The 27883-nt window shown below is 38.3% G+C and overlaps 1 protein-coding gene across 1 annotated transcript in view; it reads right to left on the bottom strand.

The window, feature by feature from the left end:
* Positions 1 to 27883, bottom strand: part of PRKAG2 (protein kinase, AMP-activated, gamma 2 non-catalytic subunit) — a 474947-nt gene that overhangs the window by 11750 nt on the left and 435314 nt on the right. Inside the window, exons 8-15 of the mRNA XM_006873702.1 lie at positions 20484 to 20565; positions 19406 to 19464; positions 14446 to 14491; positions 10027 to 10081; positions 8430 to 8556; positions 5213 to 5378; positions 4598 to 4635; positions 3313 to 3459 (exon numbers count right to left, since the gene is read on the bottom strand). Of these exons, the coding sequence (XP_006873764.1) occupies positions 3313 to 3459; positions 4598 to 4635; positions 5213 to 5378; positions 8430 to 8556; positions 10027 to 10081; positions 14446 to 14491; positions 19406 to 19464; positions 20484 to 20565 (720 nt within the window). The remainder of the gene's footprint in view (positions 1 to 3312; positions 3460 to 4597; positions 4636 to 5212; positions 5379 to 8429; positions 8557 to 10026; positions 10082 to 14445; positions 14492 to 19405; positions 19465 to 20483; positions 20566 to 27883) is intronic.

Here is a 27883-nt window from a genome sequence, read left to right as displayed (position 1 = left end):
TAGGAAAGGAGGAGGAAGAATGGAAACAGGAATCATAGGAAGTGGGATAAGTGATGTTACATTGACATGAAACACAAGATATATGAAATGTTGAAGGAAAAATACATTTGCTATATAAACCTTCAGGCAATTCATAATACACAATAAAAAGTTAAAATAATTTTTTATGACTGGAATAATTCCTTAACACACTTTCTTCTTCCTAAGAGTACTTCATGTTCAGATGAGGTTTCTTAAGAAACAGACAAGACTACGCCCTCACATCAACCACCACTCGAAGCCCTGACAGCTACTGTTCTGGTGAATGTCCTTCTAACCCTTGTTTCCCTGCCAATGCAACATCGTACATAAACAGAAAACATCATATTGTTCCAGAGGCCTTCAGAGTGTTGGTGGGAAAATTCCAGGCTCCTTTAATTCCATTTTTCTATGACCTTTTTGAACCCCTCGTATATACTAACTGGTTTCTTCTTTAGGCCACATAATGTTAATGTATTTCCATATCAACAAATGGTTTTCTGTAACACAACTTTCAATAGTTACAAAGTACGCCATCATGTGATGTCTACAGTCTTGATAAATAAGGAGCCCTGGTGATGCTGTGGGTTAGGCACTGGGCTGCTAGCCATTGGTTGGCAGTTCAAACCCAGCTTTTCTGTGGGTGAAAGATAAGGCAGACCGGTCCTGTAAAAATTGAGTTTCAGAAATCCTGTATAGTGGGGTTATGAGTCCAAACTGACTTGATGGCTGTGGGTTGTTGTTGTTAGGTGCCATCGAGTCAGTACTGACTCATAGCGACTCAATGCCCAACAAAACGAAACACTGCCTGGTACTGGGCCAACCTCACAATTGGTGCCATGCTTGAGCCAATTGATGCTGTCACTCTTGTCAATCTATCCTCTTTTTCTCTGACCAGCCACTTTACCAAAAATGATATTCTTCTCTAGGGACTGGTCCTGCCTCACAATATGTCTGAAGTATGAGAGACGAAGTTTGGTCATCCTGGCCTTCAAGGAGCACTCTGCACTTCTTCCAACACAGATCTGTTGGTTCTTTTGGTAGCCCATGGTCTTTCATGATACGCGGATGCCAGTGTATATAAAACAGTCACCCTTGTGAAACAGAAATTCATGATGTTAAGGACTGACAAAAGTAGACATTTGTATAGTATGGCACATGTGTTTAGGGATATGTTTTTGTACAGGCTTCAAATTTAGCTCTCCTTTGAATATTCACTGGTTCATGAAGAATAGTTTAAGAAACCTGTGAAAGATTCATTTGACTACAAAAATGAACAGACTTTCTGGGATCTAAAGGGATTTGTACTTGATGATATACCAGTCAGCAACAGGTCATGTTGAGCATTCTGCAGACAGAATTGTTTCAAATCTGTAGCTACCTGGGAGCCCTTCACGTGGTTGAGCCTGGCCTCCAACCAGAGCTGCTACACCACTTTTTCAAAGCGGTGACACTAGAGGAGCCAGACATAGCGATCAAGTAGGTGGGCGATTCTCGTTCCCAGATTGGTAGCTCGGCGACTTACGTTACCTCTTGAGAGGCTGAACATCAGTCATTTTCTTTTGGTACAGTGACTCTGTGTGTTCCGTCCATCTTCTTTTGATGCTTTCTGTATCAGTCAATAATTTGCTTTTGTAGGCCCCCCCCATTTTGGGTAGCCAGTGTCCAAGTTGCCCATCCCTGTCTACTCTATGTATGGAGGGGGTGGGAATGATCCTCACTGTAAAGATTTGTTCCCTCTTTTGAGCTACTGTATCCTTAGGTGTAGGTCAACTTCATCAAACTGTATCAGATTACTCTTTTTTTTTTGTCTTCTTTCTTCTTCTAGTCAAGTTTTAATCATCCGGCCATTGAAGCCAGGTCAAGTGGGTATTATCTGCTAGTGTGGGTGTTCTTGTGCATATGCCCTCCCTTCTTATCAGCTGGACACTTCACTCGTCACTCTAGTCCTCTGTGGCTATGTCACTGACTCTGGGCCCAAGAGTCCCCAGGTCTTGCCACATTGCTGGCCAACCAGGTCTCCACCCGGGTTCACAGGAGTCTATTTAATGTTGTAGGGCTTAGCTCGCAGCTTCATTGCTATTTTTCCCTCACTTCCCCTAATTGGTGACGAACGTGGTCACCAATCAGAGCATTTATTCCCATTGAGTCTTAGTCTTGGAAGGGGAAGATAGTCTTTTAGCCTAAAAAATAAGCAGGTATTCTTCCTGTTGGGCTAAATGCTTTCATTTACTTAAAAAAATTAAAGCAGATGTACTATTATTAATTTGTGTTGCCTGCTCTGGTGCTGTAGGGTAAGCACTTGACTACTAACTGCAAGGCGCTCTCAGAAACCCAATATAGGGTTGCTATGAGTCGGAATCAACTTGATGGTACTTAACAACAACTAATTAAGGGTTGGTTCAGAGGAACAAAGGTCCACTTCTCAGTCCTAACAAGTGATAAATCAGATGTTGTTCTTGTCCTTCTTTAGCAACAATGGAAACAAATGATTTTAGGGAAGAGTAAGGACTCCTGGTGTGGTGCTGAAGGATCAGCACTGGACTACTAACCACAAGGTCGCTCATTCAAACCCACCAGCCACTTCTTGGAAACTCCATACAGGATTGCTACGAGTCAGAGTGGACTGGAGAGCACTTCTTAACAACAAACATATAGAGTTAGAGAGGATGTAAAACACTCTATTTTTCACTTAGGATGCCATACAAAACAGTTTGAAAGTCCTAAGGGGAGGAATAATCACTGGGTAGCATACAAATACTCATCTAAAGGTTGGATGTTTGAACCCATCCCTCAGCCTCGGAAACTACACGGTCGCTATGAGTCAGAATCAACTTGACGGCACTTACCACCACCACTACATACATACATACATACACACACATACATATATATATGTATGTATGTATATATAAACCATGGGAGTATCTTACCAGTTTATTGAACACACACCTATGATATGAGGACTTATAAATTCAATTCAACATTCACTGATGACCTACTATATGCCAAGCAGTGTGTCATGCTCTGGCACAGGGAGACATACTATTCAACCTGACCTAAAGGACAGCCATGAAGTCTTGGTGCGGCATTGTATGATAAGCAGTAGACTGGTAACCACAAGGTCAGAAGTTCAGACCCACTAGCCACTCCTTGGAAACCCTACACAGGATCACTATGAGTCAGAACTTACTCAACAACACTTAACAACAACAAAGGGCTGCCTCTGCTTTTTGCAACACGACTTTTCAAAACAAGGAAGGAGGGAGGAAGGAATGTGGTAGGCCACCTCACCTCAGCTCTCACTATTCTGTCCACAATGGTCTCCAGTGTTTCCAGCTTATTGCACTTCACAACCCCTTCAAAATACTGTGACCGGTGCTGCAGGGCCTGCGTCACTGTGATATCGAGGTTATTGTAGGTTTTCTCAGCAGCAAGATTCTGTAATAAAGTCACAATGAGGTCCATCTTTCCATCTCAATTCATGCTAGTGACCAAAGTTAGTAAGCTTAAGGCACTTAATGTTTACCTTTATTACCACTCTAAGTTCTCTTTTAAGTTCACAGTATGCCCCTAACACTGTTATTTCACAGTCTTATCATATTAATGAAAGTCTATATTATATGAAGAGGCTTCAAAAAGTTTGTGTAAAAATTCCATTAACTTTTTAATTCATTTTTCCACTACCCCTACACCCCAGGAAGCAAAGCTTTCAGTGGGAATGTGTTAGGGACCCATCCAATATTATGTAATCAGGCCTGAGGAGTCCCATTAAATAAAAATTCCAGTAAATGTATGAGTGTTTTATTATGTTAATTATAATACAATGAACCAAAATAATTTATGACAACTACAAATGAGTATTTAATTTTGAGGTCGATATTGTGACAGAAAATGGTGTAACTGAGGTTATCAAAATACCAGAATCCTTTCTAAGAAACAGTATTAAACTCTATTTTAAGGAAGTTAATTTAAAATGTAAAACAAACCAAATGGAAAAATGTAGCACCAACCATAAATCTAGTCGATTTAGAGCAAGACTCAAAGATTTTTACATAACTGTATCTGCTAACTGTTGCTACCTTCTATAAAGCTGTAGTCCAATCAGTGAACAGCAGAATGTGTGCTGTAAAAAGATTTTGGGGTTTTTGCAAGCACCCACTAAACATATTGCCTAGGGCTGGATAAATATTGCTGTACTCAGAGAAACACAGCCATTCAAAATATACACAAATGTTGCAATGATGGATAAAATCTACACTGAGAAGGCAGAGGCATAAATAAAATGCTACCAGTGTATGAGAGGGCTACAAAAAGTTCCTGGAAATTTTCATTATCATTTTTTAAAAAAAATTCCATTATCTTCCTATTCCACTTTCCACAAACTTTTTGAATCCCCCTTGTATTGACAAATCAATGAATTATTTAAAATGCAATTACTATGGGGAGTTTATGGAATTCTGTTAAGATTTGCATATTCAAATAAGTTAGAAATGATTAAATTAGAGGAAAAAACCCCCACAAAATTAATAAGCATGTTTCAAATTGTATTCTGAATAATAGGTTTGAAAATACTTACAATAACATCAAATTTGGAATAAATATCTACAACTTTTCCTAAAAAATGAAAATACACATTAGAAAAAAATCTTAGAAATAAAATACAATTCATTTAATATCAGTTTTAACTAGATAATGAACAGGAAATAAACCACTCCCCTACTGCCCCCCTGACCCCCCCAAACCCCTTATCCAGTGAATTCTGATTCATAGCAGACCTACAGGACAGAGAAGAATTGCCTCAGAGGGTCTAAGGCTGTGTCTTTATGGACTCAAACTGCCACATCTTTCTATCACAGAGCAACCAGTGGATTAGAACAACTGAGCTTCCAGTTAACAGCTAAGCATTTACCCATTGGGCCACCAGGGCTTCTTATAACAAGAAATAAAGCATTAACAAATAAAATTACTTTTCTATTTTTAAATGGACATGAAATCATGTCTTACTGAAAATAAACTCGTTTAAAATTGCTCTTATCCTGTATCTTGGAGCTAAATGTACCCACCAGAACTAAATTTCATTTCCCCCACTAATCTGATATATATATCATTTAAAAAGAATATTACATGGAATCCCCAAATAACTCAGACAAGTAACTGTTTCTATTTAACTGGTATGGCCAAACACACAAACCTGACTCATCCACAACAGGCAAAGCTGATATTCGTCTTTCTACAAATATGTTCAAGGCTTTAATGATAGGAGTGTCAGGATGTATAAAGGCAATGTTGTGGTATGTTCCTATTCCAAGCTCATCCAGGTTCTGCTTCATGAAGGCAGGCTTTGGCATATCGGACATCTAAACAGAAAGACAAATACACATGTTCTAGAACCCAAATCTATGTTTTCAATGTTCCGATTTGAGTGAAAAACTATGCATATATATACTAATTAAAATTAGTCTTCTCTAACAATCTATCTGAATGCCTGAATTAATATGGAAGAAAAAAAAAAAAGACCTAGTAAAATTGTATCTTTTCTTTAAACCAGTTTGTATACCTCTACTTGATATTTAACTATATCATAAAATACTGAACTAATATGTTAACATTTTAAAACTAGTATGTTGACAATTTTCTCTTTATCTACTAAAAAGTGGGCAGAAGAGAACAACAGGTCTAGATGGGAAATTCAGACCTAGAAACAACCAAGAATCTTTTCTTTTTAATTACTCACACTACAGTCTGGGCCTGCTGTCAGCTTTAAGTAAGACCCCCCTATTACTCAGTGTGTACCAGCGGCTGTGCTGAACTAAACTTCACGCATTCCACCTCAACCTCCATTAACAAGTCTCCTAGAAACAAACAAGAAGCCAGCTGAACACAATTAGAAGAACCTTTAAAAATTAACTTTTCTTTTCATGGGCTGTTTTAAAGGAGGAGGGAGAAGTCAGAAGAGAAAAGTTTTGGATCACATTTGACTATAGCAAAGTAATCTCTACCAGTTTCAAAAATCCACCTTTTATAAAGGGTACAGCTGATTCCATCCTCCTGGTGTACCTTATAATTATCAGGAAAAGATGAACAATTAGAAGAAACAAAATGTTCAAGTCAAAGAGTTCATCAATATTCAAAGCATGAGAATCCTAGAAATTTAGAGAAAAAAAAGAAAGAAAGACCTATTAGGTCATCTAGTCCATCTTCATAGCGGACAGTTCCCTGCCTTGCTCTTTACTCTATGTTTTGGTTAGTCTTCAAATGTCTTGAAGGCTAATGCTACCTTTCCTCAGAAACGATCTTAGAATTCAGCAAAAAACAAGTTCTGAAATCTTTATTAAATCTATTAAAATTCTATATTTTTATCTGAAAATCTCTGGATGAATTCTCTAGCCTATTAGATCACTGGACTATTCTAATTACCATATTGGCCCAAATCTAAGGCAGTGCTGGGCGGAGGCAACCTCTCTTATTTGTGCTGTTGTTGCTGTTGCAATGTGCTGTTGAGTCTGTTCCAACTCACAGTGACCCAGTGGAGGGTTTCTGAGAAGTAGCTGGTGGGATTGAATTGCCAACCTTATGGTTTGAAATCCAGTGCTGATCTTACAGCACCACACCAGGAGTTCTCTTATTTTAATACAAGAGAAAGATGTAAAGTAGGCATGCTACAGGATTATCGCAAACATCTCTCTTCTTTTATGGTCAATAGTAACATAGGAGTAAGAACCGTGTGGGCTTCGGAGTTTAACCTCCAGGCTTTAAAGTTGACCACAGAGCAGCTGTGTGAATTGAGGCCTCATTCTTCACCTTTCAGGTCAAGTGTTGCTTGTGCACAAAGGAAGTGAAGATGCCTTCATCACTGCTGCTACCTATGAAATGATACTAATAAAAACCCCTACCAGGTAAGGTGGCAGTGAGGACTGGCATGTCATGTAAAGTGCTTTGGCCACTGCTTGACATACATAGTAAATAAATGCTTATCAGCAGAGAGCTCTCATGATTAATACTATTTTAGAATTATTGCATGGAGAATTGAATAAGCTAAAGGCCTGGAGGTGGTGAACCCTCAATACATGGTGCTCCCCAGCTCCCATTCCCATTAAACCCTAATGGCTGGAGCCGCTGCACTTACACACAGCACACACCACAGACTTGGAGCATGCTGGCCCAGGATGGGAGAGGACAGGTCAGAGACCTCCCTCAAGTGTTTCCCCTAAGTGAAGCTTCATTAAACTCCATACTTTTTGTAAATCATTGTCCTCCTTTCCAGTTTCTTTCTTAGCATTGATTTGAATATGAAAAGGACAATTAACACACTTAAATGATTAAGTTACAGGTGTGGTTTACCAACAGGCATTTCTCACAGGCACCAGGCTGCTGAGGGCTACAAGGTAGAAGTAGCCTATTGAGCAGAGCAGCATGTGACCCATGAGAGCAGAGGGGCTTTCTCATCAAAGTGTCCTTTCATAACACTTTCAAATACTACAGGCCTAAGGCTGTGAAAAGGAAATGGAAAAAATCTGAGGTAGATTTTTAAGACTTAGTCAATTCTTTTAAAATGACTGTTCAAATGATCTCTTGGAGCCATTCATTCATGAGGTCTCCTATTGGTTCTATGTGATCAATTATTTACAACCTCAAATTTAGTGTATGTATATTAAAAGGAAAAATAAAAGCTCTCCTGTGAAATTCCTTCATTCTCAGCCCCTTTTAAAACTGCTAACCCAAGAGGCTGCAAGTGTTGCTTGATTATGAAACCATTTAATTTCAAAAGCAGTTTAGAAAACCTATAGATAATATAGCCCTGATATGGACCAACATGGTACTCTCTTGCCAAAATCTTTGCAAAAATAAGAAACTAAGATAATCTTGGGGACAGTATTTTTGAACATGCTTTTCAAAACCATGCTATCAATACAGCATTATATAGCATTTCTGGCTGTATAAATGGGTTCAATTTATCTTGTATGTTGTTGTTGTTATTATGTGCCGTGGAGTCAGTTCTGACTCATAGCAACCCTGTACAGGTTTCCGAGGCTGTAAATCTTTACAGGAGCACAAAGCCTCATCTTTCTCCCGTGGAACAGCTGGTAGATTTGAACTGCTTACCGTGAAATAAGCAGCCCGATTTGTAACCACTACATTACCAGAGCTCCATTTTAGGTGATAACATACTCTAATTGAAATAGAGAATTTCAAATGTTTTAAAATTTTTGATACTTTGACTAAAAGATAATTGCTTTTTAAATTTGAGAATGTACAATTCAAGCAGTAAGTGGAGATACTGAAGTTTAGAAATGGAGACCTCAAAGTTGACAATTTCACCTACTGAGGGTAACAAGAGCCAATTTACTTGAGGTTAATGAATTAAAGCAAATGCAACTATGTCTTTAGAAACACTAAGAACTACTTACAAAAAGCTGGAGAAACTTGAGGATTCTTTTGTGGGTAAGTATATAAAGTGCATTCCCACTGATAGGGTCAATAACTGGCAATCTGTGGATTTTATTTTTGATCAAGGAGTATACAGCATCGAAGAGGCTGTGGGAAAAGCCATTAGAGTTGTTAGGAGGCTTTAAAGGAAACCCAGAAAACATTTGGACCACCCCTGCTCTGAAAACATTTTCAGTGTCTTCCTGTTACAGTAACAAAAGGTTGATCAACTTTTTTGCAAGATTTTTAAATTGGAGATTTCAGCAATTTTTAATTTTCTTTTTTAACAATCTATGTTACATCAAATTTAAGTGTGAGCTACAAATATCTAGAGGAGCATGATTTTACTTGAAAGATGGCAGAAGCTGCATCCCGAGGACAGCTAACAGAGAAAGTCTGCAGTACAGTCTTGGGGGAGGGGGAGCAGGGGAGAACGGAGGGCAGGAGATCCCACAGGGACTCTGTAAGAACCCCCCACTCGTGCCTTCTATTCTGTTCTGGGCTGATTATGTGCTGCCGGTAAGGCGGCTCAGGGTTTATCTTCTTGTTAGGATTTGGAAATAAACCTAGAAACAGTTTAATTTTTCTGTAGATTTCAGAAAATGCTTTTATACAAATGTGGGAATATGTTCAGAGCCATTCCAGATGGTTTGGATCAAAAAGGACGAGCTAGAAGGCTACAGAGAAGGTAGCTCATTCTTGTGCATGCCTCTGAAGCAATGTCTAATATATTTTGATTGAAAAAACAATCACTTTTATGGTAAAAAAAAATATATATATAAGATAAAATTAGTCATTTCAACCATTTTAAGTGTTTAATTACATTTACAATGTTGGGAACTCATCATCACTGTCAGTTTCTAAAATGCTTCCATCACCCCAAACAGAAACTCTGCTCACATTAAGCAGTAACTTCCTGCCCAGCCCCTGGTCACCTCTCATCTACTTTCTGCCTCCATGAATCTGTCTGTACTGTATAGTCCATATGAATGGAATGACACATTATTTACCCTTTATATCTAACTTATTTCATACTCCCCATCCATACTGTAGCATGCATCAAGATTTCATTCTCCTGCTGGCAGAGTAGTGTTCAGTGTATGCATGAACCACATTTTGTTTATCCATTTATCTGCTGGTGGGCACCTGTAGTTCCTACCTTCTAACAGTGCTGCCATGAACACTGCTTTTTAAACCTCACTATGTATCAGACGCACTGGGGGAGTTGTTTAAAAGCATATTCTTCCTGGACATTATCTCCCATAGACTGGTTTAACAGGTTGGGAATCAAGGCCAGGAATCAGCACTTTTAACAAGCTCCTGAGACAGCTTCTGCTACAGGCAATCCGGAGTCCCCAGATGGCTTATTTTGAGGCTTTTCTAGCCCACTAGCATTGATTTGGGCCAATAATTGCTACTATTTTCTAATGCCTCTAAATTTATTCAATTTAGTAGTTGGAATTATGGGAGGTAGTCATTACTTGCATTGAAAAATGTGCTCTGTCTATTATGGTAACAAAAGAGATAAATCTGAATGAATGACTAAATGCTTTCAAAGGAGAAAAAGTATACGTTTACCTTGCATCTGGAGATATATTCACTAAAGGCTTAAATGTTTCTTGTAAATAAAGCTCTGCAGTTATAGAAAGAAAATATGCAGTTAGTAACATATCTGTTGTTTGTAATTACTAAATAAAATATCCTTCAACTCACAGTTAATTGTGGTGGTGGTGGTGTGCTGTTGATTCAGTTCCGACTCACAGTGACCCTGTATAGGGTTTCCCAGAGTGCTCTGTGCATTTGAACTGTCAACCGTGCGGTTACCAGTCCAGTGCTTATCCTACAATGCCACACCAGGGCTCAATTACTAAATAAAATACCCTTCAACTAATAGTAATTAGAATGACAAAAATCAAAGCAAAGAAATTTAATTTACCCCAAACTATGGGGTTAATTATGTTATTGTTGTTGTTTGACCCATAGTGACCCTGCACAGGGTTTCCGAGGCTGTAAATCTTTATGGGAGCAGAAAGCCTCATCTTTCTCCCACAGAACAGCTGGTAGTTTAGAACTGCGGTCCTTGAGGTTAGCAGCCCGATTTGTAACCAATACATTACCAGAGAGTGATGATTATTTTAAAATTTCTAAACTGTTTCTGGGACGCTGCCCTTGTGAAATTCTTTAAAAAATCAGAAGGAAAATCAGGAAATATGGTAAAAAACAGTGATACCAGTAGAGGTCACCAGAGTACTATAAGGTATGTTCAGAACTGATAGTTTGTCACAGCAATGGCTTATAACAGCAGGCACATCACTGGAGTGCAAAGCTTACCTCCTTGATTCCAATAAAAAATTTCCCTTAATTTGGTCTCAGTATTTCTACCCAAAGACTTCTGAGGGTGTTCTCATGAAAGACATCATCAAATCAGGGGGAAAAAAAGTCTCCATTTTAGAAAAGGGTATTGTGATTATATAAATGATGAATTTTCAAGTTACAAACAAAACTAAGTTTTGAAGTTACTTTCATCTAAATCATCTAGTTTAAGATTCTCTGTTTCTCCATATGATGGGAACACTAAGTTATCAAAATTTAAATAAGGGTAGGTGATCTTGGCTTTTGTTCAAGTTGTTGTTATGTGCCATCGAGTAGGTTCCGACCCATAGCAACCCTGTATAGGGTTTCCGAGGGTGTAAATCTTTACGGGCGTAGAAAGCCTCATCTTTCTCCTGCGGAGCAGCTGGTAGTTTCGAACCGCTGACCTTAAGGTTCGCAGCCCGATTCGTAACCACTACGCTACCAGAGTTCCTTTAGCGCATTTCTGTTAGACTGGAGGCTCTATTGGAGGCACTGAGCAGGCACTGACCAGCTCAGTCACCTTTATAGTCTCAGCCCTAGAATAGAGCCTTGCATGCTGTAGGTGCTCTATAAATGTCTAATTATTATAGAAGATAATAATTACAGTACTACTGCATACTCAAAATGAAAAGAAACAGCTGTAAACATCCATCAATAATCAGAATATGGAATGTACAAAGTATGAATCTAGGAAAACTGGAAATTGTCAAAAAATGAAATGGAATGCAACATCAATATCTTAGGCATTAGGGTGCTGAACTGGACTGATATTGGCCATTTTGAATCTGAAAATCACATGGTTTACTATGCTGAAAATGACAAATTGAAGAGGAATGGTGTTGCATTCATCATCAAAAAGAACATATCAAAATCAGTCATGAGGTACAACGCTGTCTGTGATAGAACAATATTCATGCACCTACAGTTAAGACCAGTTAATATCACTATTATTCAAATTTACTCACCAACACTAAAGTCAGTGAGGATGAAATAGAGTAATTCTACCTACTTCTTCAATCTGAAATTGATCAAACATTCAATCAAGATGTACTGATCACTACTGGTGATTGGAATGAAAGGTTGGAAACAAAGAGGAAGGATCAGTAGTTGGAAAATATGGCCTTGGTGATAGAAATGTTGCCAGAGAATGCATGATAGAATTCTGCAAAACAATGATTTATTAATTTCAATACCTTCTTTAGACAGCACAAGAGACGATTATACACATGGACCTCACCATATAGAATACACAGAAATCAAACTGACTACATGGTGGAAAAGCGTCATATCATCAGCCAAAACAAGGTCAGGGGCAGATTATGGAACAAACCATCAATTGCTCATACATAAATTCAGACTGAAGCTGAAAAAATGAAAACAAGTCCAAAAGAACCAAAATATGACCTTAAATATATCTCACCTGACTTTAAAAGATCATATGAAGAACAGATTTGGATACATTAGACACTAAAGACCGAAGACCAAAAGAGTTGTGGAATGACATCAAGAACACCATACAGAAAGAAAGCAAAAAGTTATTAAGAAAGAAAAAAAAGATAAAAATGGATGTCAGAAGAAACACTGAAACTTATTCTCTAGCGTAGAGATGCTAAAGCAAATGGAAGAAATGAGGAGATACAAAAGCTGAACAGAAAATTTCAAAGGTCAGTTCGAGAAGACAAAGTCAAATATTACAATGAAATGTGCAAAGATCTGGAGTCAGAAAACCAAAAGGGAAGAACACGCTCAGCATTTCTCCAGTTGGGGAACTGAAGAAAAAAAATCAAGCCTTGACTTTCGTTATTGATGGATTCTCTGGGCAAATTATTGAACGATGCAAAAACTATCAAAAGAAGATGGAAGGAATATGCAGGCATATGATCAAGAGCCAATGATACTGAAGAAAGAAGTCCAAGGTGCATTGAAGGAATTAGCAAAAAAAACAAGGGCCCAGGAAATGATGGAATGAAAATTGAAATCTTTCAAGAAAGTCAGGCTGCACTGGAGGCACTCACTCAGCTATGCCAAGAAATTTGCAAGATAACTATCCGGCCAACTGACTGGAAGAGCTCCATATATGTGCCCATTCCAAAGAGAGGTGACCCAATGGAATGTGGAAATCATTGGACAATATCTTTGATATCCCATGCGAATAAAGTTTTACTAAAGGTAATACAAACACAGCTGCAAGCATTATACACTGACAGAGAACTTCCAAAGGTTCAAGCTGGATTCAGAAGGAGCAGTGGAATGAGGACTATCATTGCTGATGTCCACTGGATCTTGGCTGAAAGCAGTGAATAGCAGAAAGATGTTTACCTGTGCTTTACTGACTACACAAACACTTTCAATTGTATGGATCATGACAAGCTACGGACAACACTGCGAAGTATGAGTATTCCAGAACACTTAATGTGCTCATGAAAAATCGGTACACTGAAAGGTTTGAAATTAAGAAAGGTGTGCAGCAGGGTTGCATTCTTTTACCATAATTATTCAACGTGTATGATGAACAAATAATCTGAGAAGTTGGGAAATATGAAGAAAAACGTGGCATTAGGATTGGAGGAAGACTCATTAACAACCTGCGATATACAAATGATAAAACCTTGCTTGCTGAAAATGAAGAGAACTTAAAATACTGATGAAGATCAAAGACCACAGCCTTCGATATGGATTTCATTTCAATGTAAAGAAAATAAAAATCCTCACCACTTGACCAGTAAACAACATTCTTATCAATGGAGAAAAGACTGAAGTTGCCAAGAACTTCATTCTTCTTGGATCAACCACCAACACACATGGAAGCAGCAGTCAAGAAATCAAACAACATATTGCATTAGGCAAATCTGCTGCACAAGACCTTTTTAAAGTGTTAAAGAGCAAAGCTGTCAGCTTGAGGACTAGGGTGGGCCTGACCCAAGCCATGGTATTTTCAATAACCTCATATGCATGTGAAAGCTGGACAGTGAATAAGGAAGACCGCAGAGGAATTGAGATGCATTTGAGTTATGGTGTTGGAGGAGAATATTAAAAAGTGCCATGGCCTGCCAAAAGAACCAACAGATCTGTGTTGGAAGATGTATAGCCAGAATGCTCCTTAGAGGTCAGGATGGCCTCACTTCATCTCTCATTTGGACATGTTGTCAGGAGGGACCAGTCACTGGAGAAGGATATCATGTTTGGTAAGGTGGAGGGTCAGATAAAAAAAAGGAAGACTCCCCAGAGAGATGGATTGGCAACGTGGCAGTTTCAATGGGCTCAAGCGTGGCAACAGTTGTGAGGTTGGCCCAGGATTGGGCAGAGTTTCGTTCTGTTTTGCATAGTGTGGCTATGAGTCGGTACCAACTCGATGGCACCTAACAATAACAACTGCATACTATAAAAAATTATGGAAAAATAGAAAGATGCTTTAATGCACCTAATTTCCTACCATTATTATTGTATGTACCATCAAGTTGGTTTTGACTCACAGAGACCCTGTATAGTTTCTGAGGAGCAGCTGGTGAGCTTGAACCACCAACCTTGAGGTTCAAACCGACCAGTGCATTAACTCACAGTGTCACATTAAAGGGCATATTTTACACATTAAATACAATTTTTATGTTAATAAGATATTAAAGATCAAACAATAATGCTTACCCCTCCATGTTTCAATTTTATGTTCCTCTAATTCATAAATCTGTACCTGCAAATAAGGAAAATTCTTATTTATAAATGTTAACATACATAGTATGAGAAAAAAGGAAATTGTTATTTCGGACTATTCAGCATATGAGACCAATCCAAATAGTAATTTAGAAATACTGGAACATAAGTAAGAAGCACATAAAATACTCTGTGTAGATGTTTTAAAACTTAAAAACATAATATATCAGTATCATACTATCTTTAAGTTTGAAAATTTCATGGACAGTTAAGTTTTAAAACACATATACACAAACATTCAGTCCTCCTTTTTTGATACAGAAGATTTCTAGCATCATTTTTAAAATGGCAGTTGGTTAAGTATTATGTTAATATTGGGTCCAAAGATCAGTTTATGATGGGTTATGTCACCAAGTGGCTACCAAGACAGTACAACGTCCCTAAGGTGAAGCAGCCCAGGTGATGCAAAAGTAACTGCGATCCTCAGACTTGCTCCCAATCTCATCTCTAGCTTCCCTTCTAAGGATCTTTTCCTCTATTGTATGATTTAAAAAAGCAACACTCTGTAAGTGAGCTTCCATGAGGATTTTCAGAAAGCAGAAATTCAATGAACTTTAATACTTTACAGATCCTCCTAAACGTCCCTGCTCTGCATTTTCACACAGTTCATATGCTCTGGGCATGATACGGGCTTTATGGGGACATCTGAAGTGAGAAAACGTGGTCTCTTCTTGAACCTTCAAATCCATATGGTTGGCAACCTTAAGATAGCTGTATATACAACTGCCAATGAAGAGTTGAAAGATACATTGTACGGTCATAGTCTAAAAGATTAGTGCTCAAGGACTTTGTTTCTCTAATGCACACCTGACTGAAAGCCTACAAAGAAGAAAAACTTAAGAGCATGAACGAAATGAAAGACTTTCTCATGTTAATTAAAATAAGACTAATAAAAAGCCAGTTGTTGTAGAGTTGGTTTTGACATGTTGTTGTTGTTGTTAAGTGCCATCGAGTCGGTTCCGACCCATAGCGACCCTATACAGGGCTTCCGAGGGTGTAAATCTTTACGGGAGTAGAAAGCCTGGTTTTGACATGAGGAGATCTTAATGTGTGTCAGAGTAGAATGTTATGGAAGTAGATTGCCATCTTTGAGTACATTCAAATCTCCGACCTTTCAATTAGTAGTTGAGAGACTCTGTGAAAATACTAATCAATCCTCAAAAAAGCTACTTGAATGAGTAAGTTTTGAAGGACAAATGGTCAATATAAATATATATATATAAATCAACTTGTTTTTATATTCTAATGATGAATACTTGGAAAATAAAAACTTAGCTTTTCCAATAGCAGTTTTTCTGTCCATAATTAGAAAAGGAGTTCATAATTGGAAAATGAAGAAAAAGGTATTTCCTCAAGTATTAAAACCTTTGGACTTTGGATTTAATTACCTACTACTGAGGTCTTTAGAACTGCAAGGCCGGTAGTTCAAGCTCAACAGCCGCTCCTCGGAAACCTTATACAGGGTTACTATGGGTCGGAACCGACTCGATGGCACTTCACAACAACTGAGGTCTTTTATATGGAGTTTAATATATTCTATTAAAATCTACCCATTTAATAATCATAACTGCCTTGGTTTCACTAGTCCTAAAGCAGAGATATGACCATTATAAGGAGAACTAGTTATCTGCTTACACTGGTACTATTTTATAAATCAGGCATGTTACTTAAAAGTCAACACAAATACTTCAAGAATTTTTGGTAAAAATTCCTTCGAAGAGTATGTCTTACAAAGAAACTTATTTTTCCATTTTATGTAGAAATTTACTGAATTCTTGGGCATTACTGAGCATTGGAGTCTCGGTGGCCCTGCAGGATAATGCACCGGGCAGCAAGGTCAGTCTGAACTGAAAGTTCGCCAGTTCAGACCCACCAGCCACTCCTCAGAAACCCTACATATGAGATGCAACCAACTTGATGACACTTAACAACAACACTGACCATTACACATAAAAATAATATTAATTGGGTCAACTTTTACCTTTCAGATACCCAAAATACTAATAGTGAAAGGTATCAACTATATTGATTTCCCGGTCCTCTTCTCCCCCTCTGAATAAAACAAGTATTAAAAGACAGAAGTAGTTTCAAACTATGCTCTTATAGAACAACAATGTTCTTCTTAGTAGGACAGGGAATTCTGCCACTAAAATTAGCCAGCAAGAACTGGCAGGAAAACATAAAAAATTAAATTTTTTCCAATTTCAAGTGCTCTTTTTTTCCTTCTTTTAAACCCCAAAATACATAGTTCATGCTATATAACTGTTAGGGTAATGGCATTAAACTATATTTACATCACAGGCTTGTAAGAACAATCCTGTGGCAGTCTCATCTCAAGAATGAAGTCAATCATTACACGGAGTGAAATCAGTCAGGCACAAAAGGGCAAATGAGACTATTACTGTAAAAGCTTAAGCAAAAGTTTGCATACTAAAAGAAACATTCTTTGAAAGTTACCAGGAGTGGGAGGGGGAGGAAAGTAGTTCATTGGCTAGGAGTCCTGGTGTGGTATTGTGGAGTTAAAGCACTGCACCATAAGGTACACAGTTCAAACTCACCAGCTACTCCTTGGAAACCCTAAACAGGGTCACTGTAAGTTAGAACCAACTCAATAGCACTTAACAACAGAGAATAGACACACGTCAGCTGGGGTGATGGGGAGGGCAATGCACAAGGAAGGGGAGGGCAAGAAGAGGGAGGATGGCAGAAGAATCAGACACAAAGAGGTATGATGGGTTAATGAAGATAGAGGTAAATAGTGATATATACACAACTTTATGAGTTGGGCTGCTAATCTCACGGTTAACAGTTGGAAACTATGAGCTGTTTCTTGGGAGAAAGATGAGGCTTTCTGCTCCCATAAAGATTTACAGCCTCGGAAACTATGTACAGGGTTGCTGTGAGTCGAAACCGACTCTATGGCACAGAACAATAACACAACCTTGGAGTCCTAGTGTGGTGCTGTGAGTTAATGCACTGGACTGCAAAGTTGCCGTGAACTTCAATGTCAGCAGTTCAAACTCACCAGCTGCTCTTTAGAAACCCTATATGGGTTGGAATCAACCCCATAGGGCACTTAACAACACCATCACCACAACCTTGGAATAACAGTGTTCTGAGCGTAGATACATGGATTGAGACATACAATGATGGGGATAGGAAGAGTGGGATGTGTGTGTGTGTGTGTGTGTGTGTGTATATATATTTATATATCCCACAAATACAGAAGAGTTTGAAAGAAGATATGTGTACATGAGTATTTACCTTTCATGCAAACAAAACTATGAATGTGGTGGGGCATACAGCTGACAAAATGATGAAAACTTCCTAGATGCTATCAACCATCTTAAGGCAATGAGTTGATGGGCTTGGAGGCTCAGGACCATAGTCTCAGGGGACCCCATGGTCAACTGCCATAATGGTTCACAAAGCCAATGTTTGGTACCATCCTGCTTGGAGGAGGGGGAAGCATCTGGGATCTTGAAAATTCATGAGTGGCTGTCTAAGGTGCAGCTATTGGTTTTTCAAGAAAGAAGAGTGATAAGAACTGCAGAGGCTTGGAATCAGTTAGTCCAACGGACTAATGTAATGGACCAAGTGAACATCAGTCTCCACAACTCTGAGACCAGAAAAACTAGATGGTGCCTGGCTACTGTGATCAACTGCCCTGAAAGGGATCACATTGCTGTTGTGAAGTGCTGTCAAGTCAGTTCCAACTCACAGCGACCCTGTACACGGTTTCCAAGGAGCAGCTGGGTTAGAACTGCCAACCTTGTGGTTCACAATCCAGTATTGATTTTACAGCACCACACTAGTGGTTCCCAAATAGAGTGGGAGAAAATGTTGACCAAACTCAAAATGATTTAATAATAATAATGACAATCAAACTGGGCTTACTGGTCAGAAGGAGACTGCAGGAACCTGAGACTATGGCCCTTGACCACTCTTCAGGTCTAGAAAGGAACTCAGTCTCATGGCCCAATTTTCAGTCAAGCAGTACATAGGTTTATAGTGTGGACAGCAACACTAGCAAGGTATACTCACCATGGAATGGTCAATCATTCAAAATCAAAAGGGCAACACTTTCCTAAGGACAAAGCTGAGAAGGGATAGAAAGGTGGTGGAATGCAAACAGGAAGCACAGGGAGGAAGCAGGGTAACTGTTGTTGGAGGGAGGGATCATAAACATGAAGATGAAAAGAAGTGTATGATTTACTGAATGTAATGCTGATGACTCTGTCTGTAAACCTTCGCTCAATTCACAATATTGCTGTCAAGTGTCATCGAGTCTTTTCTGACTCACAGCAACCCTGTATAGGGTTTCCTAAGAGCAGCTGGTGGGTTTGAACTGCCAATCTTGTGGTTTACAATCCAGCACCACAACTGAAATCTCCATTGACAATAAAAAATTTAAAAAGTAAAAAGAATGAGGTCAGTTACTGAGGTCAGTCACTTGGAGAGGTGCTTGCTAGGAGGGAGGATCCCATTCACTCACAGGTCAGAGGCAAACCCTGCAACACTAGAGCATTCTCATCAGACCCTTACAGATCAGTTATTATAAATGTAGTGAAACTTATACAACATCTAGGAAGGAAACAAGCATATAGATGTTCACTAACCCAAGGAACTCCTTTTATCTTTCTCGGGAATATCTTCTCCAAGCTTCAAATGTACAAATGATTTTGGTCAAAGCTAGCTATTTACCAGGATTAGTTTTATACTAAAGTTCCCTGCATATTATACATATATGAAAAAAAATCAACCACTACTGTTAACTTCTGTACCAAAAAATAAAGGAAAACTTCCACAGGAATCCTAAAATAGCCACACCCTTTACAGAGACACACACACACATACAGCTCCAATGACTGACGGAGGGACTGTTGGCACTTACCATGGGTGATTTGTAGTATCTATGGAGTATGTTTATGAAATCTGTAATTGTTAGCATTCCTAGAACAAAGAATTATTATTAAGAGTAAAACTAAGAAAATTTGGAAGGGTAAATCTCAAATGACAAGAGAACCTGGAATATTTACCAGAAAAGCTTTTAAAATATAAACTTTAAAGAAAGTATACAATTTAGTAAGTGATTTAAAACTTTCAATCTGTTAATTATTTATATCAAACTTGGTATAAAAATTGAGCTGAAATTAAGTATAATAAAAAGTACAATGGAATTAATCACAGTATAGGGGAAAATCTATGAGAGAAAACTTACTGATATAAAATATCTCCACAAGCTTGCACTTACAGGTACATGATTTAAAACACTTTGAAGTTTTCACTAAGCTTGAGAAACATGATATTCTTTAATTGGATGGTTTCCTGGGAAACATTCCACAAACAATGGTTTTACGTGATTTTAACAGTTACCATTTATAGAATGCATACCACTTGCTAGTTATGAGGACCACAGAAAGAAAAAGAGAAATGAACCTTTTCCCTGAGGAAATTATAACTTTAAATTAGATTATTTCAAAATAATGTGATGTGTACTAAGAGGTACAAACATCCATCGTCTGCTATAATTTACAAGATGAAAAATTATGAAGTTTAAATAGTTTTAAGTTAAACAATATTCTAAATTGTGAGACAATGATTTAATAGTACACAGAAGAGAACCATTAACTTGCCCTATCCAAAGGGTGTATGTCAGAGAGAGAAGCAAGGATGTACCACAGATGAGAGGCAACATTCTGGGCCATCTTTGATCACACTGTAAATTCTGTTTACTAAGCTCACAGGAACAAGCAAAGACATAAAGAAAAAAGTTGCGAAATTAAAAGAATTTCAAAGTTCACAAATGTCTTGAATTTATTAGCAGCTTCATTTTACCCTGTAATCAAAGTAAGGGTATTCTTTAATGTTGATGCATTTCAATTACAAATCAGCACCTATTAGATCCATGGGCCTTCTGCTTTTACGATTTCCCAGTTTAGATTTTTTTCCCTTAGGGTCACACTGCTTACCTACAAAACTTTGTTTTTTGCTTTCCCACAGTGGCGCTGCTCGAACACCGTTGGCTACCAAGGCAAAGAAGGCCTTTTTAACCTAAAGAAAAAGTAAAAGAGATAGAATATACTTTTAAAAGTAGACATATGAGGAAGAAAAATACCTTCAACTAAAAATATTTAATCTATTATTATTAACTATCTTTAAATTTTTTAAGTGTGAGAAAATACAAGCAATTGAGTACATTAACATTAGCAAAAATCCTTTTGTATAATACAGGCATATTAGGAATTAGAGATTATTTCTCAAAACTGACACAATGTGATTATGTAACTTTGTTTTTAATGTTATCAGTAATGAAACAAGCATGTATCTCTTCTCCTCTTCCTGAGGTTGTTGAGAAAGAAGAGTTATGAAAGGCAACATACTTGCATTTTTGTGTCTTCTAAAGACAAAGATTCACTGTGTACCTGTTATGTGTTATGTGTCACACCCCATTCAGAGCTTGCGGACACATGACAACTCATCTGACACCTGTAACAAATGTTCCTTGGGTTACCACACCAGCTGAAGGCTGTGCCACATATGATGAATTACAATACCCAAAAGCTCAGTACTGATAGCAAAGAATCATATGGAAAATTATCCAACCTTAATTACCAAAAAAATGTAAATTAAAACCAATTTAAAGTGTCATGTATACCTGCAAAATTAGCCAATATTTTAAGGTTCTAATAACCCCTAAAATGGTTAGAAAACCATTGGTATCAACATTAACTGATAAAATATTTTTTAAGAAAATGAAAGTATCAAGAACCATTCAAATGTTTTTACTGTTTGTACAACAGCTTATTTATTTCCTATAGAATTATTTACTCACATAATTTTTTTACATAAGGAATTTCTGAATCAGAAATATTTAATGTGTTCTTAATACTGAGAACTCTGGTAATGCAGTGGTTACGAATCGGGCTGCGAACCTTAAGGTCAGCAGTTCAAAACTCCTAGCTGTTCTGTGGGAGAAAGATGAGGCTTTCTGCTCCTGTAAAGATTTACAGCCTCGAAAACCCTGTACAGGGTTGCTATGAGTCGGAACCGACTCCATGGCACATAACAACAACAATACTGAGAACTAGAAAAATATCTATCACCAATAAAAGAAAATTTGTTAAATACTGGCATACCAATTAGACAAAATATCAAGTAGCAGTTAAGGTAGTATAATTATGAAGATTATACTTTAGTTAAAAAAAAAAAAAGTTCACAGCAGTGAAAAATGGAGACAAAGTTATACATTATGACAATTTTAAAACACGTTTGCTAAAATAGAAAAGACCAAAGGAAAATAAGCAAAAAAACAAAACAAAAAACTTGCTATATGAAGGAGTTGGGACCATAAAAAGTATAATTCCTTAGGGGGCACACACATCTCTAGTGTGATAGTGGGTTAAATGCTGGGCTATGATCACAAAGTTGGCAGTACAAACACACCAGACTCTTCTCTGTGAGAGAAAGAGGGGCTGTCTGCTCCTGTAAAAGATTGACAGTCTCAGAAACTCTTAGGAGCAGTTCTACTCTGTCCTAAAGGGTCTCTAGGAGTTGGCATTGACTCAAGGGTGGGGGTGGGTACTGCAGTAAGGAGTCTGGTGGCACAATAGGTTAAACACTGGTCCACTAACTGCAAAATCAGGGGTTCAAAGCCATCAGTCACTCTGCTCCTGTAATAAAGATTTCGTCTCAGAAGCCCTTTGGAACAGCTCTGTTCTGCTGGACAGGTCACTATGAGTTGGAATTGACTCGATGGCAGTGTGTGCAAAAGGTGTAAATACATTAGATGAAAATGGATTCAACATTCTAATTAAATTATAGTCTAGGCATTTATGACTTAATCACAATTGGTCTTTAATCTACAAATTAAACAAATGTACCCAACTCCTGAAGGCCTGAGATCCAATCAAGGAGATTCTTTTTAGAATACGGTCTCTGAGATGATTGGAGTGAAATATAAATGAGATTGTGTGAACAATCTCATTGTGTCAACATACAATGTTGGTCCTTTAGCGGGTACATTTCTAGAAGCTTTGAAAAAGAATAGTATGGATCAGGGGGTTGGCTTAGCTTTAAGGTGGCTGAGCAGTATAGAGTTCTATAAACAAAAGGGCCTGGCCAGAAGGAATCCAAAACCAAATACCCACTGCCCTTGAGTCAGTTCTGACTCATAGCAATTCTATGTAAGTAGAAGATTAGAAGGTACAATAATTTAAAAATCCAAGAAAAAAGATAATAGGTATCACCTTGAGTAGCTAAAATTTTGATAATCTTTTTACCTTGTATGAAATGGTACATTTTGATGCAGAAGAATTTAATAAACCTTTTTACACTGAGTCTCATTAAGTCTTAAGCTTAATCACACCAAGATTTTTGATGTCAAACAAGAGCAGGAGTTTGATACTCAAAATGAGGACTATCCTGTCAGAAACTGGAGGGTGGCTGGTGGTGACAAAGAAAAAACCTGCTTCCCCATAATAACTTCTCAGTTAATCTGCTCACTAAAAGCTCTGTAACAGCACCAGAAATATGCTGCAAGGCCACTCAGTGAATCCCAAAGTTATTAAATAAAGCAAGAAGGTCGAGACTAGGAAGCACTGAACCTTTTCCAGTCGAATGCCCAAGGTGACAAACACATTGGTAGAATAACGGAATTAAAAGACAATGGAATTTTTTCCACAAACTTTTTGAAGTACCCTTACATATGCTAATAATATATTAAAAAAATATATTATTAGCAAAATACATATATGGGCAAAATACTGCATGATGCTAAAAGCACTGAAAGATGTCACTACAGAGTCACTACAAAAGAAATTGTTGCTATCCAACCATTTCAAGGGGTAGCATAGGATCAAGAACCGATGATACTGAAAGAAGAAGTCCAAGATGCACTGAAGGCATTGGTGAAAAACAAGGCTCCAGGAATGGGCAGAATACCAGTTGAAAGTTTCAAAAACTGATGGAGTGCTGGAAGCACTCACTAGTTTGTGCCAAGAAATTTGGATGACAGTTACCTGGCCAATAAGATTCATATTTGTGCTCACTTCAAAGAAAGGATGTGGAAATGATCAAACATCTTTACTATCACATGCAAGTAAAATTTTGATAAAGAAATTTAAAAATGGTTGCAGCAGTACATCAACAGGGAGCTATCAGAAATTCAAGCTGAATTCAGAAGAGGATGTGGAACAAGGGGATAGTGGGTGGTTTAAAGTCAGGAAGGGTGCATCAGGGTTGTATCCTTTCACCATACTGAATCTGAGAAGCTGAACCACATGAAGAAAATGTGGCATCAAGGTTGGAGGAAGGCTCATTAACAATCTGCAAAATGCAGATGACACAAACCTTGCCTGCTTAAATTGAAGAGAACTTGAAGCACTTACTGATGAAGCTCCAAGACAGCCTTCAGTATGGATTATAAGTCATCCTCACTAAACCAAAACACAATATGAATAAACAGAAAATACTGAAGTTGTCAAGGATTTCATTTTATTTGTTGCTATTAGGCGGCAATGAATTGGTTCTGACACTTAGCGATACTATACAGCAAGGGTGGGGAACCACAAGGGCCATGTGGCTATTTATAACATAATTTCACAAGTCATACAAAATTATCAACTTAAAAATTAATCTGCTATATTTGGTCATTTAACTAACTCACCCCTACTGTGATGACTGGAACTATGGTTGCCTTGGTAGGGTCAGACCAAATGATTTCATGGCCCTCCAGTGCCACACCAGGACTCCTCATTTTACTTGGATCTACAATGAATGTTCACAGAAGCAGCAGTAGAGAAATCGAAAGCCACAGTGCATTGGGTAAGTCTACTGCAGAAGCCCACGTTAGAGTGTTAAAGAAGTAAAGATGTCACTTTGAGGCCTAAGGTGTGCCTGACACAAGCTATGGTTATTTTCAGTTTCCTCATATGCATGTGAAAGAGGTGGACAGTGAGTAAGTTAGGCTGGAGAAGAGGTGATGCGTTTGAATTACGGTTTTGGTGAAGAATACAGATTAGACCAGACTGCCTGAAGAACAAACAAATCTGTCTAGGAAGAAGTACAGCTCAAATGTTCTTGAGACGTGAGGTTGGTGACACGTGTCTCACATACTTTGGACATATCAGGAGGAACCAGTCTCTGGAGAAGGACATCACGTTTAATAAAGTAACAGGTCAGTAAAGAGAAGACCTACAATGTGATGGAAAGATATGACTCTAGCAATCAGCTTAAGCATTTTGATTGTGAGGATGATACAGGATTAGACAGTGTTTCATTCTGTTGTACATGGGGTCACTTCAAATCGGAACAGAACCTAACAACAACAACATGGTGTCCTGGGTAGGTGCTGTAGTGATAAGCACTGGATTGTTAACCACAAGGTTAGTGATTCAAATCTAGCATCCACTCCTCAGAAACCCTGTAAGTCTGAATCGACTCAAAGGCTCTTAACAACAAGAGTTGACACTAAGTAGGTCAATGGCAAGATACCTATAGTAAGAACAAAGAACAGCAAAGCAGCAGTTCATTGGCAAAGAGAATGTAAGAATTAAATGAGAAAGGTGTTATCACTTGTGCCACAGAAGATAAAGGAACAAAGCACAGAGGGGAGCACTTTGAGTGAAATCAGGTGACACCCACCTTCTTTTCAATGGGTTAAGTTACTAGACTTGCTGCAACTCTTACCTTCCCACATCAAACGTGTATACAACCATCCCACGTCTTCATTTCTCAAATGGAAACAAACATTCTACTTTGTTTTTCTGATATCATCAAGTATAAAACCTTTACTAATAATGAACAAGATCCTGAGACACTTGCTAGGTATATGATGTTGGCTAAGTTTTTTTGTTCTTAATTGTAGTTTTTCTTTTTTAAGGTTTTATTGTGAATTGAGTGATAGTTTACATGGGAGAATATCAGTTTTACACTCATCCTATCGTATTTCGTTTCACTGCAATGATTACAATCCCTCTATGTATCATCATTCCACAGTATTTGCTTCTATTCCCAGTTTGTGTATTTTTGGCTGCACTCCAAAACACTCAGGAATATATAATCATTTAAACAACCATAGGAGACATTCTGTAAGCCTGCCTCTTGACTGCCAGCTCACAGGCTTTCTCTTTCCATGAATCTAGAATCCTCAGTTGCTCTGTCTCTCCATGTCATCATCTCTGCCTCCATCTCTAGCGTCGTCGCTGTGTCTCTGGATAGGATCCCACATTCTGCTAGTGCTCTTATCCCTTGATGGTCCTAGGGTCCTCTGTTTCTGGACTGTAAGATTACTCTTCCTCCCTTTTTGTTACAAAATTTCTACCTTTACAGTTTTGACAATTGTAATGAATCATGATAACAATTACTCACTACTGAATCATAAGAATCTTATCCCCATCTCCTTTCACCAGACCGGTCTAGACAAGATGAAAGCTATTCAGTGGGGATTCCCCCACACACTCTGAAACTAAACTCACTCTTGAAAACTTATAAGCCAGTCACTTCATGCCTTTATAGCCTCCCTCCCCTAATTTTAAGTAGCCAATGTCTAAGTTGCCCATCCCTATCAACCCTGTGTACAGAGGGGATGGGAATGATCCTTGCTGTGAAGATTTCTCCCCTCTTGGTTGGTATTTTAAGTACAGGTCAAGTTCATAAAAGTTTAGCAATTTACATTTGTTTGCTTTATCAAAAAATTTTTTTTAATCTTTCTCTAATTAAGTTCTGATCATCCAGCCATTGAAGCTAGGTCAAAACCTACAAGTTAGGGTGTTCTTGTGCATCTCCCCTTACTTCATATCAGCTGGATGTTTCACTCTCAGCTCTAGCCCTCCATGGCTAGGGCATTGTCCATGGCCTCAGGAGAACCAGGTCTCACCACACTTTGGGCCAACCAAGTCTCACCATACTCCAGGTCTATGGGAGTCTATGTAATGTGGTTGGACTCAGCCCATATTTTCATTGTTGTTTTTCCCTCATTTCCACTCACTAGTAAACCAACATGGTTGCCACCAAGTTTACATGCTTGCTTGTGAATTAATTCCCTCTGAGTTTCAGACTTGAAGGGAGCTTTGTCCTGAAGGAACTTGACTGCTTGCCTTGATGGCTCCCCTGTGAACAACTTGCTTGTTCTTGTAGTAGCCAATCAGACTGCCATTTTTAATTTTTCCTGCTGGTCTTTCTTTTAAAAAGTATCTTCTGTTCCTCTAGCTGCTACAGGCTGGTCTGCTTGTTTTTTCAAGTGGGAATTCCCCTTCCACCCAGAAGATTCTGGATGGGGATCAGAATTCCACCTAAGGTCTTATACACAACAAAGGCTCTGCAAGAAGCCTCTTTCAGTGGGCAAGTTGTAGAACCCCTTTTAGGTATTCCAATCAGTTACAGGCTGGAGGCAGACTTATAAGCTTTCTATAATCATGTTTCTGGATATTCCTTTCTATACCCCCCCTCAAGTGTCTACTTTACAGCAGTAGGCAAGGTAAACCAATATTCATAAGACAGTCAAGCATCTTAAAATTAACATTTCCCCTCTTTACCCATTCAGACTATGCCTCAATCCCTGTATCACAGAGCCCTGTTGTTCCAAAGTAGAGCATACATCATTATTTACCTCTGTCCCATTTAGCCCATGTGAACCTGCCTAAGTGTTTCCCTACCTACCTTGTTCTTCCATCTCCCTCTCCCTTCTTGTGTACTGCCCTCCCGAACACCCAAACTATGATATGTCTATGCCCTATCCTGTGCTCTACTGTCCCCTCCCTCCCCCTGGCTAAGTTTTTAACTTCTCTCTGAATCTCAATATTCTTAGTGATGAAGTCGGACTAACAAATAATGTTTTCCTGGCAGGTTTACTGTGTAGATTAAGTGAGTCTGTACATGGAATATATTCCATAGTCCTAAGCACTTAAAAGCCATAGACCAAAGAATTTGATTTTTCCATACTATATTGGCCAATTCATAATCTGGCAGAGAAAGACTTACTATTTTAATTTTACCCACACAAATTGCTGACATGTCATGCATCCCACAGAGAGGTATTAATTCCATCCTTTAAAAATGGATGTACTAGATCTACCAGAGAGGAGTGGCGGCACTTTCCTGACCCAACAGCACAGCCTCCCTTCTGCTATCGAAAAACTCCATTTTAGCCTTTGATTTTGATTTTGGCTTTGTTTTCTACCCGACTATAGTTGTTTGGCTGCCACATATAAGAGTGAAGAGGGAAGACCACATCCTGATCACATCCTCCTGGAGGCAATCAGAAAACATAAAAAATTACCAAACTACATAATTAATTATTAGGGCCACAGATAAACATTAAACATGTCCAAGAAGCAAAAGCAGATGTCCATATTGGCACATGTCCAAAAAA

This window comes from Chrysochloris asiatica, unplaced genomic scaffold, assembly GCF_000296735.1.
Source record: "Chrysochloris asiatica unplaced genomic scaffold, ChrAsi1.0 scaffold00249, whole genome shotgun sequence".
Classification (NCBI taxonomy): domain Eukaryota; kingdom Metazoa; phylum Chordata; class Mammalia; order Afrosoricida; family Chrysochloridae; genus Chrysochloris; species Chrysochloris asiatica.
This window is presented reverse-complemented; position numbering and strand designations above follow the sequence as displayed.